The 15,310-nt window shown below is 41.4% G+C and overlaps 1 protein-coding gene across 2 annotated transcripts in view; it reads right to left on the bottom strand.

Annotated features, from left to right (window-relative positions):
- Window positions 1-6,835: 6,835 nt before the first annotated feature.
- Window positions 6,836-15,310, bottom strand: part of RUNX1 (RUNX family transcription factor 1) — a 175,616-nt gene continuing 167,141 nt past the window's right edge. For both annotated transcript variants that reach the window (XM_083500217.1, XM_083500218.1), the window contains 2 exons: window positions 13,929-14,090; window positions 6,836-11,142 (listed from right to left, as the gene is read on the bottom strand). In XM_083500217.1, the coding sequence (XP_083356343.1) occupies window positions 10,646-11,142; window positions 13,929-14,090 (659 nt within the window). In that variant the 3' untranslated portion in view covers window positions 6,836-10,645. The remainder of the gene's footprint in view (window positions 11,143-13,928; window positions 14,091-15,310) is intronic.

The following is a 15,310-nucleotide window of genomic DNA, read 5'->3' as shown; positions in this document are numbered from 1 at the left end:
TGGACTGATTTTAATGGATTTGTAAGGAAACGAGAGCAGCCCTGATGGATCACAACAAAGGGCCAGCTGAGCCAGGATCCTGCTTCCCACAGTGACTATTCATTCTTTTTGCAGGAAGGAAAGTGACAAGCAGCAGAGTAATTTTTGTGCGCCCCTGGTGGCAGTGGCGGAGCTTCATGCTCTGGCACCAGGGGCATGGCGCGTGTCCTGGGGGCATGATGCGCCACTTGTGGGGGCATGGCATGCATGCATCCTGGGGGTGTGGCACCCCGCCCATTGGGGCGTGGTGCACTGCCTGTGGGGGAATGGCACCCAGAAGGGGGGGCAGCCACGATGGCACCCCACCGGGATCGTGGTGCTGGGGGTGGTGCGCTCCCCCTGCTCCCCTCTTCCTCCGCCAGTGGGGGCCAGCCTGGCCAACCCCCCCAATATGCCCCTGATAATCAGCATAGTTAAAATTAACTGAATCCACCCACTTAACTGTCTTTAAACTTGTCAGTAGGGGTGTGTGTGTGGGGGGGGGGTGTTTGCAGGCATGCAGATATGTCCCGTGGCAGCTTGTGCTGTCATAATTAGCCAGATGTGTGGAAGGTGCATTCTACAGAACAAAGAGCTGGACGCTCTCGCAGAACGCTGCACTCAATGTACTAATATTTCAACTGACAAGGGAACCATCACAACTCTGGATTTATGACAGAGCTAGTAAGACATAAATTGCCAGCACTTATATGATGCACACACACTGAGCTTGTGAACTCTGAGGCATGTGTTAGCTTCTGCAAGCCGAGTTCTGGAAATCTCATAAAGAAACATGAGCAGTTTGGAGTCCTGTTGAGATTAGTAGAGTTCTACAGGTTTGGCACATAACCCCAACTGCTTTGCTTCTCCAAATCATCTAATATAACACAAGGCTGCTCAGTTGTTGGTTTGATGTATACCAGTGGATAGAAAATATATGCCTGTGTTTTCTGACAGGCTGGTGGCAGCCCTGTTGCTGATTCAAAGTGCCTGTGTGTTGTGGGATATAGATAAAGATAAAGGACCCTTGGATGGTTAAGTCCAGTCAAACTTGACTATGGGGTGTGGCACTCATCTTGCTTCAGGCTGAGGGGGGGGGGCGCTGTTTGTCTGCAGACAGCTTTCCGGGTCATGTGGCCACCATGACTAAAACGCTTCAGGCACAACTGGACACTGTGACGAGTTTACCTTCCCACTGCAGCAGTACCTATTTATCTACTTGAGCTGGCATGCTTTCGAACTGCTAGGTTGGCAGGAGCTGGAACAGAGCAATGGGAGCTCACCCTGTTGTGCGACTTGAATTGCTGGTAGGCAAGCCCAAGAGGCTCAGCGCCACCCTCTCTGTATTGTGGAATATAACCAGCCTCATATAACCAACATGCTTAACACTAATTAATGCACGAAGGGGTTAAGACCATAGAGTAAGCTGTCCTGCCAGGCTTAGCTAGGTTGCACGCCCTCTTCTTGGGAGAAAGAGTTACCAAACTCCTTGTTATGCATGTGAAACTACCAGTACAGAGGTCCTTTACTTTTACCTTTTACAGAGGTCTAAACTAGATGTTCTCGGCTTAGACGGCATGGCTTTAGCAAGCCATCTTTGTGTTTCTGTACAAATAATTTAGAAATGTTTACCACTTTGGAACTAATCTAAGTTTTGCTGCCTGTCTTTCTTGCTGTTGTATGGAAAAGCAAATGAATCTAATATTTGAAGAGTTTGTAAGGAAACCATTTTTAGCTTACCAAATGTGTGGTTCTATTTCTATGCTAAAGGAAGTGGAAAACTTTGGAAGAAACTTAGAAGGGGGTATTTGAAAGGTCTATCAGCCTATATTTCCACACTTTCCTTTGCAGCATGTTTGTGGTTTTAAAGCTGGGACTGTCTCACACAAGAGTACTTGCCTCAAAGCTGGATCTAGGCATCCAGAGAATTATCCTTTTATTTTAACCAAATACCGAAATTCAAGAGACCTAAACACAGACGATCTTCTGGGCTGAGGATCTCATTTCCATGCTGTGACTGGAGTTCCAGGTGGGTATTTGTATATGCAGAGCCCTGCACTGTGAAATGCTTGCTTATCACAAAAGCAGCCAAAGATTGCAAGATTTGACACTTTGAGCATGGTAGTGGGTCCTCTAACCACATGGAAGCATCTGAGCCATTCTAAAACCAGTATTAACTGATTTTAATTCCAAAGTGCTTTTAGCTACAAACTCTTGGATATCACTCAGGCTAAAACACAACAGTAATTAATTTTCAGCAATATAAAATATTATCAATATGGAAAAAATTAGTTAACACTCTCTTCTTTGCAAGACTGAAATTAAACCTCTACAGGAAATCTAGCTTTTTTAAAAAAATAGGAAAAAATGTTCACAAGGCCTGTTGAAAAAAAAGATGGGCTTTACTGCATATCAGATCTATGATTCCATGCTTTTAAAAGTTTGAGGCCAAACATTATTTATTCTATGTCAGACAGAAAGCTTCATTTTAATGCTTGTGTATTAAATTTTCTTCTTAATTTAGTTTATCATTTTATCCCAAACCCAAACAATTCCCAGACAATGACTCGTACTAATAGTAGTCTGGGAGACTTTCAGATGCCCCAGCAACTTCAAACCAGAGAGCAAGCTCCTGAAGTCTGTCTCCACTGCTACAGGCAGTATACCTGTGTACACCAGTTGCTGAGGCTCACGACTTGTGAGTGAGGTTGCATTCAGGCCCAGCTTGTGGGCTTGTTATAGGCATCTGGTTGGCCAATGTGAGAACAGGATGCTGGACTAGATAGGCCTTTAGCTTAACCCAGAAGGGGGTTCTTATATTCCTTATGTTCTTAAGTAGGGTTGCCTTCTTTCAAAAAGTAAAGAACAGGACACCCCAAAATTGTTGAGCGCTTTTTTGTATGGCAGCCCTATCTTAAGTCTGCTGTTGAGTATATCTGTGAAGAACTATGGATTTGGGTTAAAAGCAAGATCCAGCTACAGCTAAGCACTTTTATTTCAATTGGATAAAAGGGAACTTAAAAAAATATATGGCTGGACTGTATCCTCCATGTTTCAGTTTCAGTTATGCATCTTGTGGCACCTTAAAGACTTAACGGGTTTATTACGGCATAAATTTTCATGGGCCACAGTCTACTTTACTAATGTCTGTCTGCAAATTTAGACAAATTCTCACGCTGCTTTGTATTTGGCCACAGATACAAGATATAATGCCAGCTGTGATGGATACACAGGTGCTTAAATCAGTGCTTTATCATTTAAAAACCACCAATGTGGGGGTATAGTCTTTTCCCATTTGCATCCTTGGTGTGTTTTCATCAACAGGGTGCTGTTGTGGTCCAGAGATGTCATTGCTGAATGGCCAGTGGGAGCTACAGATTTCTCTCTAGTAAACACTTGCTGCACGTTGTCTAGCATACAAGGAGATATTCCTTCTCAGAATTCTATGTACAGCAGAGTAGAATGGCTGTGTACTCTATAGTCCCCTCTTTGAAGTTGTGGTTCAATTATAAAGAACCTTATAAGACAAGAGAGCAGAGGCCTTCAAGTTGTCCATCAACAGTTAACAGTTTGTAAGCAGACTGAACTGGCCATCTGGTTGTTACAGCCTTCCCTCCTACGGTGAGATGCATGCCTAATTAAATTATATGGTATCTCCAAATAATCATAAGTAGACCTATTGAAACCAATGGACTTAAGTTAGTCATATCAATTGATTTCATCAGCAATACTATCACTATGATTTAGCTGGATACAACTCATAGTAATTATTTCTAAATTTCCAACTATACCTCTAAGTTAGAAGATGCAAGTCTGTGGCCTTTTTTGTGGTGGTGCATAAGCAAGCCCACCTTGCGTCTGGGAAAACTCAGAAGAGGAAGGCTATTTCAGTTGGTGCTGAAAGAAACAGACAGACCAGGGCTCTCCCTCCCAGCAGAAAATATTACGGTGCACAGAGAAAACATGGGAGGAAACGAGGGATCAGCTTCTCCTGAGCCTTTGGAGACATTCAGAAACAGAGAGCTTCTCATGGCTTCTTAGTTTCCAAAGCTTGGTGTGAAGGGAGAGGTTCTCTGTATGTGCCAGAAGGGGATGGAATGGGATGGTTCACCGGCAGCTACAAATAATGGCAGGTTACCAATCACCAACAAAATTCGGTAAACTCCTTTGTTGCAAGAAGATAGTCCTTCCTTTGCACCCTGGCTACCAAAACCAAATTCACGTGGCTCAGGAAAATAATGAAGGAATTGAATGCTTGTATACTTCTCAAACAGTTTTATTTGTCATTCACACTAATTATAATATTGAATGTACAGAAGAACTTGTGGTACAAAGAAAGCAAGTTTCCATGAGAACTAATGCAGCAGTCCAGCTGCTCTGCATGCTAGTCACAATGAATTCTCCTGGACACACTGACCTTGTAACATAGAGGAAGTGCCTACTCAGATACTATTATCTAAACAAGACATGGTGGAGTGCGGAGAAATAGGCTCCTGTTCTCTTCTTAGAGAAAACTGCTATCGCTTGGAGAGAGAAAAAAATCTCCATTCTGAAAGTGATCCATACGACAGGAGAGGATGTGGCAATTCCAATATGCAGGACAAGTTGATTGTAAATACACCCAGAAAATGCTAAACTCACAGATCCAAATATATGTTCCAAAATGGCCCTGTTTCCATTGTGTTCACACAGTCATTTCTTACTGAAACACCTTTTTTCCTGAATTTGTATCTGATAACTCCAGAATACCACAAATAACCCACAGTTGTTTGCACATTTTCTTCTACAACAAAAAAATGAAGAGATTTTGATGTGCCACACAAAACCATGCTGTTAACTGTTGACAAAAGTAACTAAAATAGTTAATCTCAAAACCTAAAATAATTAAGTTGGAAATAAAACAAGTTTCCTACAGTATTTAGCAAAGGCAAGTTCAGCAAAGATGTAGCGAATGAAAAATGTCAAATACAAGCTTTAACAATATGTTTCTATGATGCCTTTAAAACCTATTTACATACAGAAATACAATTAACATTCTCCTGATGCACCCTTTGATATATATGAAACAAAAAATGATGATGGGATAGTATCGACCAACTTTTTTTTTAAAATAGAAAAGGTTGCAAGGCACAACAAGCCTTATAAAATAAAATGTTATAAACAAAGTTTTGTTGAGCAATGAATGAGTGAGTGTCATCTGGGAAAAACGTAACAAATATTATAAATACCTGTTATTTTTTATTGTGGGACACCTGTGGAAGATCAGTTTAACCAGTTTATAAAAATCTAAGTACACGGGAATAAATAAGATCTATTTGCACAACTGCATTAAAATGTGGGGGAAAGTTATTTCCAGGGCAAAAATTAAGCCCCACTGAAAACAGTGGGATTTGTTTTCCTAACAAGTATGTTTAGGATCTCTGCTGGTAAAGCCAAAAGTAGCTGCAATAAAAAGGAATGGTAAAGCCAGTTAATCTCAGCTGAAGCAAAAACTGATTTAAAATGCTTTAACACGTACTGATTCAGCTTCATGGGTGTGTCTGGATTGTGCAATGCATTTAAATAAAAATGAGTTCCTAATTATTCACCATTATCTGGTCATTATAATAGTTTCAAATAAATTTATATTTTACAAAAGGGAATACCTGAACATCTCTCTTAGAGAGCAACATTAAAAAAAATAAATTCTTTAAATAGGGAACTTTTCTTTCAGGAATTCTAATATTTAGTTAGTAGTGATCCAGTTCACTTTGAGCTCTTAATAGACCATCAGCTTCCTGGCCCCATTTCCAGTTTTTAGAAAACCAAAACCCTTCTCCGTATGTATGTGAGCAGTTGATCGTGCAGGTTATTCTGTGGAGCTAGGTGGACTTAATCCTTACAATCTGTCTCTGGCAGTGGCCAGTTTGGAATGCTTTTCGAAATGCGCCCCTGGGAAATGCCTCCTATAAAAGGAGATGTACTTTGAGCCTTCCCAAATACTGTTAAGGCAGGTGACTCAGATGCAAAAGAAAACAGGGCTCCTGCACCTTTAACAGCTGTGTAGGAGAGGGAATTACCGTATTTTTTGCACCATAACACTCACTTTTTTCCTCCTAGAAATTAAGGGGAAATGTCTGTGCATGTTATGGAGGGAATGCCCACGGGTGGCATGCATACGGATTTTCCTCTAAAAACTACGTGCGTGTTATGGTCGGGTGCGTGTTATAGAGCGAAAAATACGGTATGCAGTTGTAGTTCAGCTGAGGGGAACCTTTGGCCCTCCAGATGTTGTTGATCCACAGTTACCATCGTCTCTGGCCATTGCCCATGTTTGATGGGGCTGATGGGAGTTGCAGTTCAGCAACATCTGGAGCAATGACATTTCCCACACATGCGAAATTCCTTCTTCTGCACAGGCATTAAAGATCCAGCAGCCTTGTTCTCTTTTGCATTTGACCACTCTAAAATCAGCTCATGCATGAGCCTGAGGTCCAAGAAGCAGGAATTCAACAGAAGGGGAAATCCTATGAAAAATCTGGAGTTTCACAGACGCCCCCCTCCAAATATTAGCTATCACATTTCATTACACTCCAAGAGGCATGCAGAAAAATTGAGATTACTACCTCCCCTAGTAACTACTCTTATCCTTCCTTAGGCAAGCCCAATATAAAATGATACAGATTTGACCTACGTGTTTATGGGATAGCATCAATTCAGAAGATGTCACATTCTGAAATGGTACAACCCCAGAAAGATGTGCAGGTAAGGTCTTAGACATCAAGAGCCCTGATCAAAACCTTGTAAAATTAAATCACCAAGGGGATATTTTTTTAACAACAACAAAAATCAAAGAGAATGCGTACAGCACTCTTAGTGCCTAATTATAAAGTCCAAGTCTCTTAAACCTAAATCTAGACACATTTAGGATTCTAAATCTGCAGACAATTCAGCTATGAGAAAGAAAAACATTTGGAAAGTGGGTAGTCTCTTGACAGAAACTGATTGGTAGTTTAATGAGAGAACACATGCTTTACATGCAAAAGGTCCTTCTAGGTAGAACCCCTGCCATGTCCTGTTAAGAGCAGGTGCATAAGAACATAGGACACTGCCTTATACCAAGTCAAACCTTGGTCCATGTAGCTTAGTATTGTTTACACTGAATAGCAGTGGCTTTTCTGGCTTTCGGCAGCCAGCCCTGCCTGGAGATTGAACATTCTGCATGCAAAGCAGATGATCTACCAATGAACCACGGCTGTTCCCCGGATGAAGGGAGGTAGCAGGTGAATGCACAGACCTCTCTGCACCAAAGACCCTGGAAAGTTGCTGTCACTCAGATTAGATGCTGCTGGGCAAGGTGGACAAATAGCCTGAGCTCATATAAACAGTTGGTCAAGTTCCTCTGGATTGTCTGCACTTCTCTTTATGAAGTGCTGAGCTGTGGCTCTCTGACCCCTGGCATCTGTAGGGCTTTAAAAACTGTAGTAATCCTCAGAATGTTTTGTTCTCTTCCCTAGCAATGCCACACGCCATGCTGGCCAGATTCCATCTCAGCCCATTTGTGGCAGAAGCTGGTAAAATCAGGCTGCAATTTTATGCACCAATACCTAGGAATGATCACTGCTGAACACAGTGGGACTTACTTCTGAATAAGCCTGCAAAGGAGTGGGCAGTTAATCATTAACAGTGCAGGTGTAGTTGAGACAATGAATTATTCTAATACTGGATAAAATGGCATACATTTGTTTAGGCATAAATCATAGAGAGTATATAGTGGCCTTAGTTGCTGATATCTAATAAATGACTGGCATTTTTATCTAAACAGATTATCCACATTAAGCACTTATAGCATAAAGGAAAAGGCATTGTATTTTAAGTTGAATCCTGTGGAACAGTTACCATGAAAGACAGATTTAAATTTCACTAAAGACGTAAGAAATCAATGCATTAAAATTCAAGGTAATTGTAACAGTTTTGTACAATTAACTATTTTGAAATACCTTTTTTCCATTTCAGAAGCACTGAAATGAATTGGCTCTTCCATTTCTTTTTTAAAAAAGAAACTCAAATCCTCCAATTGTAAAACACACATCTGAAAAATGTCAAAACACGCAACTGCAAAATATGAATCTGAAAGTGGGGAGGGGGAGAAATGACACTGTATGATCTTTTGAGCTTTGGCTGAGATCAGCTGAAATAATTTTCTGCAGTAAGTTGACCTTGTTGATAGCATCAGCTGTTTCACTCTGTAACATTTTATCTCAAAGTGCTACTGCATCAGACACACAAATAATGCAAAAGCAAAATCTACAAATATATATATATAATATATATAAAAAGAAACAAATATTTTAAATAAGTCCAGCTGTTTTGCTGCCTGCAGCCGAGGATCTTTCTAAACCGAATCCTTTATTAATTTTGTTAAACACCCAACACTGATTTAAAGGCCTGCTTTCAAATACTCAGAAGAGTTGATCTGCAATTGTTCCACTAATTTTTAAAGATCCATTACTTAATCAGAAGGTAATTCTGAATCTGTTGACTTCAGCAGTATTCATTTAATGCACAATCAAAGACATGTACAATTGCATTCAGACCAAACCCTCACATAAAACAGTGCCTTATAATTTACAGTGATGTCCGATATGTTTGAGGTGTATTAGACAACAGTGAATGTTCCATTTAAGTTATTACTGTGGGGCGTGGGGAAGAAAGTAAAAATTGGCTACAGGGTTGCCTATCCCATGTACTATGTTTGAATTGTACTGATTTAAATTTCCTTTCCTGACTATGGGCTTGGCTTTGCAAGATGCTGCATATGCTAGTCTGTTCCAGATTCTAAATTCATTTGTCAAGAACTGAGACCTAAACTGGATGTGATGAGCTGTCCAGTGACAATAATTTTTAACCAAAAGCAACCTTGAGACGGCAAGTTTGAACAAAGCAATGGTGTTAGGTGTAACCATTCTCCTGCCACCATTTCTTCCACTTGGAAGTTGCTTTTCCAGTTACAGCAGAAAAGAGATGGATATCCATATCTTTTCTCTTACAGGATGAAAAATTAATTTGGGATGGGTGAGTAGGGAGATGGCTAGAAGACAAGGGCTACCAGTCCCTCAGGCCATTCCTTTGCTCAAATGTGCAACCTCCTAAGGTTGCCTTTGGCTGTCAAATCTGTAGTAAAGAGATTTGTGTCTGTGTATCTAGTGCATCGGGTCCAGATGATTGTGCTTAGGACCACAGCCTGAAACAAGTTCTTGCAATTCCCAACAGATCAAAGTAGAATGTACAGGAGCTTGTCAGATTTTGCCCATAATTTATCAGCATGAAGTACTTTGCTATGTCTATCTAGCTGTGTTTGATTTCACTTCTGTTGCCTTTAGATATCAGTTCAGCACAACATGGAGTATAACGCAGCTGTCCTGGAATCTCCATATGCTCCTTCTGAGATCAGTTCCTGCCTCCAGTGTCCTCCTCATATTCTGAAACTTGTGTTAAAATGATCAGAGTATTGTGGCAAAATGTGATGCAAAGTTCTTCCTTTTCTTTTTAAAGAAGGGAGACATGCTTGATACTACTTATATCAAACTAATGTTTAAAATAATTCTGGGTTCTCAACTGGACAACAAAAATGACTTCATTGGGTATTAAATGCCTGATGAAAGTGAAATGGAGCAAAATGTAAACAATACTTCTAAATAATTAAAAGTCACATTACCCATAATTATTCCAGCCATTTTATATGTGATATTTTAAAACTTTGGTTGCTACAAAATGCATGTGCTTATCTTTAAGCATATTTAAATAATAAAGGTATCACACACAAAAAATCAATGCTGAGAGCATAAATATCGAGTAACTCATCATATACGTTTTCAGTAGTTGAAAAGGACCCAAGGCTGTCACTCTTTTATATTAAAGGAATAATTAAATCATCTCCCTGGAAAGGCCTTTTTCATGCCTTCAGTTGACAATGCATGAGAAAATCAAGCACATTTTTAAAAAGATTAAATCTTTTTACAAATTTCTAAGGTGCCAAAAAAGGAAATAAAAAAATGTTATGCAAAGGACGAGTTGCATCTTAAAATTAAAATTAAAATAAGCATAATTCCCATACTCTTTGGAATATACAACTTGGTTAAAAAAATTAATTCCAGGATATAAAAACTCTTATTCACAGCATTGCTAAATCAGAAGCATTCACAGTTTCTCTCTGAGAATCTTCCTATACTTCCTTTTAACTAGCATGACAAAATGATTGATTAAACTCATTAAGATTGCGTTAGGCTTTAAGCCTCCAAATCGGATGTCAAACAAAGCACTCTTTTGAAAGCTTTGAGGAGCTCCAAAACTATTTTTGAAGTCTCAAGCTCTGGAAACATATGGAGTATCTAGCCTTCCCCATATCTCTAGAAAAAGTTAGTGAGTAGGTACCATCGTCTTAAAATGTTCTCATCTTCAGAAGTTCAGTCCTTGGACGAGTGTACTTTTCTGGAATACTGTCACCTCAGTGACCAATGGCAATTGGATAACACCATGACACCATTCCTGGAAATACTGACTTCTGGATGGATTGCTTCTCTGTAATGATATATAAACCTGGCAGAGTCCTCGGCCATTCAGCAGACAAAACAGCTGTGCTAATGATTCAATACGGCCGCCATACTGCTTCTTCTAGCCTTGCTGTGGTTGCCATGTTGGTAGGGGAGTTGCTATGGCTGCCTTCTGTGTCCACAACATCGTTTTGGTTTGGAAGGTTGGGATTGAGGAGAGTAGATCCTGTGGAAGCATTAGTGCAAGGAGGAAGGATGCGTGGAGGTGACCGATCTCCTCCAGACATCACAGAGAACTGGTGGTATGACCCTGCTGACGTTCCATAGTAGAGATGATAGGAAGGGGAGCTGGTCTGAAATGGGCTGCCTTGAGCCTGAGAAGAACCTGGGTATGGAGGGGGCAGGTAAGTGTGATATCTTGTGGCAGTGGTCATGGCAGACATACCGATTCCTATTCCTGAGCTCACAGGTGTGGGAGTATAGGTGAACGCTCCGGGATAGTGCATGCGAGGATCAGAAATGGAAGGAATCGCAGGGAAAGGACGGTCAATTCCCACTCTTGGATCACTGAATGCTGTTAAGTCAGAAGCACCTGGTTTGGGAAAGAGGACAGGGATAATGCTATAGGTTAGAAGACGTAAGACAGATGTCACTACACTTCTGACACACCTAGCAACCAAATAAAATCAAAATCAAAGGAAAGCCAGGACTCTTATATAGAAAAGCACATTTTATCCATGTACAGCACTTCTCACTTTTCACTGGGCAAGCTCCATCTGCCCACAATTTCCACTTTCTCCCATTGATTAAGGTGTAGGAGCTCTGTTCTCCTTTGTGTCTATTAAATACTTAAGGTGAGCTATTCTGTTGAGGTTACTGTAGGTAGTGAAAGAAACTAATACGCTTCAGGTTATAGACTCTGTTAACCCAGAAATAGTGCTTCAGGTTAAGAACTTTGCTTCAGGATGAGAACAGAAATCGTGCTCCGGCGACGCGGCAGCAGCAGGAGGCCCCATTAGCTAAAGTGGTACTTCAGGTTAAGAACAGTTTCAGGTTAAGAACGGACCTCCAGAACGAATTTAGTACTTAACCCGAGGTACCACTGTATTCTTGAGCGAGCACACTTTTTATTCATTTTGCAGCCATCCCTGAAAGATTGCCTAAGAAGGAGGCACCTTTCAAGACAGTTTAAAATATCTGTGAACATCAACGCTTCCTTTCCCTTCAGACTTTATGTTGCCTGACTCAGCCAACAGAGATTCAAAGACTAAAGTATTTGGGAATGATTTTATTTTTTTTAATGCTCCATGTTTGAAATGATGGTTGGATATCAACCCTTTTCCTCTGTTGATGGAAGAACTCACTTGCCAAGCCCCTCCACCCCCAAAACAGATTAAAGAGATAATGGCCCTCTTAAAAGAGAGTTTCTAGACAGACTCCAATTAACAGGGATCGTGGCTCCTCTTTCTTGCCAGCTATTACGAGGCATTAAAAATAACAATAAAGAAACCTTTCCTCATGGCAACACCTCCTCAGACACAGTGTGGAGTCTGCATAAAAGGAATGTGCATGTACAGGAAAAAAAGCGTCAGGAGGTGGGAGAAAGAAAACAAAAACAGTCTGCACCCTGACTGGATTAAAAAGACTCTGCAGACATATTGTAGTGTCAGGTTCTGAAAGCCTGTCAACATAGCAGCCAGGGCCTCTTTGACAAACCTCCACAGGTTTCTCAGAAGATTTCTGTGACATGCTATAGTCTTAATTCTGGATATGCCAGCTATAATCATCATCTGCCTCCTTCTACTTAACAATACTACCAAACACCTGGGTATGCCTCCACAGCAGATCAGATTTCAGCCTCAAATGTCAACTGTGGGGAGGATTGCTACCTTCTGCCCACCCTCCCACTAGGTTCATGCGCCTGAGATAACTATGTGACAAACAAAAATTCAACAGGTAATGTTGTTCTCTAGCACAGAGGCAGGGGAAGCTTCACCTGTTGAAAGTCTGCCTGCACTGCAGCTAAAAGACAATCACTGCAAACCACTTGAATGGTGTTTTATGCGAGGTGCTGCCAAATGTCAGCAGAAAAGCCCATGTTTCTCCTCCTAGGTTGATTTTTCTTGACTTGATTTGTATTTTTTAAATACAGTGGTGCCCCGCAAGACGAATGCCTCGCAAGACGAAAAACTCGCTAGACGAAAGGGTTTTTCGGTTTTGCGTTGCTTCGCTAGACGAATTTCCCTATGGGCTTGCTTCGCAAGACGAAAACGTCTTGCGCTTTTTTTTAAAGCCGATTGAAGAGGCGCAGTTGCAATGGACCGTGCTTTGCAAGACGAAAAACATCGCAAGACGAAAAGACTCGCAGAACGAATTCTTTTCGTCTTGCGAGGGACCACTGTAAAACACAATAGAAAAGTTATGGCAGCTGTTTCCTATTGTTCACTGAGTATATAAAGGTAATTCATTGAATCCGTGACCCTGAAAAGTGTCCTATAACTTTCAAATTTGTATTTCGTCTTCCATGCAGTAGGAAAAACAATTAGGCCTTTTCGTACTGTGGGAAGGTGAATTTGCTGAGGGAATATGAAGATTAGAGGCCTTTATAAAAAATGTGAGTGTACAAAATGGTGTTTAAAGTATATAAAGAACAGTTCAGGCACAGAAGCCCATTAGAAAACCAGCTGCATTCGCTTAAGAGCAAGACCCATCTATATAAAATCTTAAAAGTAAGGAAATGGCAACCAAAGGAGGTTTTTAAAGCCTTCTCTCTTTGGCGGGCTCCAAGCCTCCTCAGGAAAATAAACCTGTAAACATGTTACAAACTCACCATTCATCTGTCATAGGCTTCAGCTAGACACCATTCTGATTAAAAAGAATGGGGTCAAATCCTAAAACTGAACCTTAGAAACCCTTAATTTGTGCACTATCTCTGGGCATTGTTTGAAAGGTTCACAGCTGCTTTCATTGAGGCAGAGCCAGAACAATGGTACACTGGTTACATGAGCTATGAGAAAGCCACCGTGAAGTCAATGGAGCTTGCTTCCATTTCTGCGTTTTTGACTTACGCCTGTAGGTTAATATACTGCCATATTGGTCTGTGACATAAACCCTGCTCAGAGGTTTATCTCCCTGCATTCTCAGAATATGTAGAGGAAGGAGCAAGGCTATGTGTACTAGCTCCCCGCTGCCTGCCGTAGTGGATGACGGCTCACCTGACTTCCCTTCAGGTGAGTCACTGTTGTGTACCTGGGATGGAGAGGGGGAGGGGTCAGGTGGTGGTGAGGTGAGTAGTCGGTGCCTGCTCACACCTTAATAAACCTGAGTGTAGCAGGTTGGGGTTGTTGTTGCTTAAAAAAAATGCTTCCTGAAACTTACTTGTCAGTCGGCTTGAGAGTTCTGCAGAGAGAGAGGTCATTCCACTCGCCCTTCCAGGTGAAATTGGGGTTGCTGGATGAACCGAAGGAGTTGCAATTGATCCCAGATACTGATAGGATGGATCGTAAGGCCACGGAGGAGATGGCTGAAGTTGCCTTGTATCTGGCATGAGGAGGAAAAGGTATTAAGAGTGGTTATTTTTATGCTCCTGTACAATGATCAGATGTTGTTCCTTAAAGCAAAGGTGGAATACTGCTCAGTTTCTGGTGGACCAAGTAGCACCGGTTGGCTGTTGAGATTCTTGTAAAGAATATGCCTGCTGATTGCTGAGATATGATATGGTCCAGCAAGGCACTTCTTATTTTCTAAAGCAAGAGTTCAGACTCATGTTCACATACCATGCAGCTTAGCTATGCCCTGTCCAAAGGTGCCAAGTATGCACTTTTGTTCATGTGGGGGGCGGGGGGGGGAGAGTACACCACACAAGACTGAAATCAGACTTAAAAAGTTATGCAGTATAAACAACCATTTTTTAAAAAAAATTTCTAGTATTCCCTTTCGTCAGGAAGCCTGCAGGGGAACTGTTTATTTCAATTCATATTCTTTGCACACTTAGCTGTTTTGGGATCAGCTAATTTTTTCTCCTGTGAAACTTTTTTTTATATTGCACACTGGTGATCTTGAGCGGGGACATGACAGAGGTTCCAAAGATTCAAGTATCAGTGTGCAAACATGTTCCTTTTCAAAGTAGCTCAGCATTTCATATTAAATAGTTTAGGTTCAGACCCAAAAGTTGTGTTCTGCTATGCGTACCGAGGCCTACAAACAACTCTCTACTCAAGCACAAACCTCTACACGTTGACCAGGGGGCAAGATACAGCTCTATGCATGCATTACTTGTGTGTAAGCTACTGCTGCGTTGTATTGGGAGTGTGGTTGTGCTTTCGGCTTTGCCCCTGACATTGCTTCTGTTTCCTTCAACAACTGCAAATTGTGTGCAGTTGTCAGTTGTCTGCGTAACAGGTATAGCTCAAATTGAGAGAGACCAGAGGAAGGAAGAAGTGGCTTACGCCAGCCCGACTAGGGCAGAGATGCATGGAAGTTTGAGGAGGAGAAGGCATTTCTGGCACTACACTTTCTGTACTATTGAAATAAATGTAACAGGGACAGTAAAGGTAAATGGACCCCTGACTTTTAGGTCCAGTCGCAGATGACTCTGGGGTTGTGGCGCTCATCTCGCTTTACTGGCTGAGGGAGCTGGCACACAGCTTCTGGGTCATGTGACCAGCATGACTAAGCTGCTTCTGGAGAACAAGAGAAGTGCACGGAAACACCATTTACCTTCCTGCCGGAGTGGTACCTATTTATCTACTTGCACTTTG

Source organism: Podarcis liolepis, assembly GCF_965112155.1.
Source record: "Podarcis liolepis genome assembly, chromosome: 4".
Lineage (NCBI taxonomy): Eukaryota > Metazoa > Chordata > Lepidosauria > Squamata > Lacertidae > Podarcis > Podarcis liolepis.
Note: the sequence above shows the minus strand (reverse complement) of the source record. Positions and strands in the feature narration are given on the sequence as shown.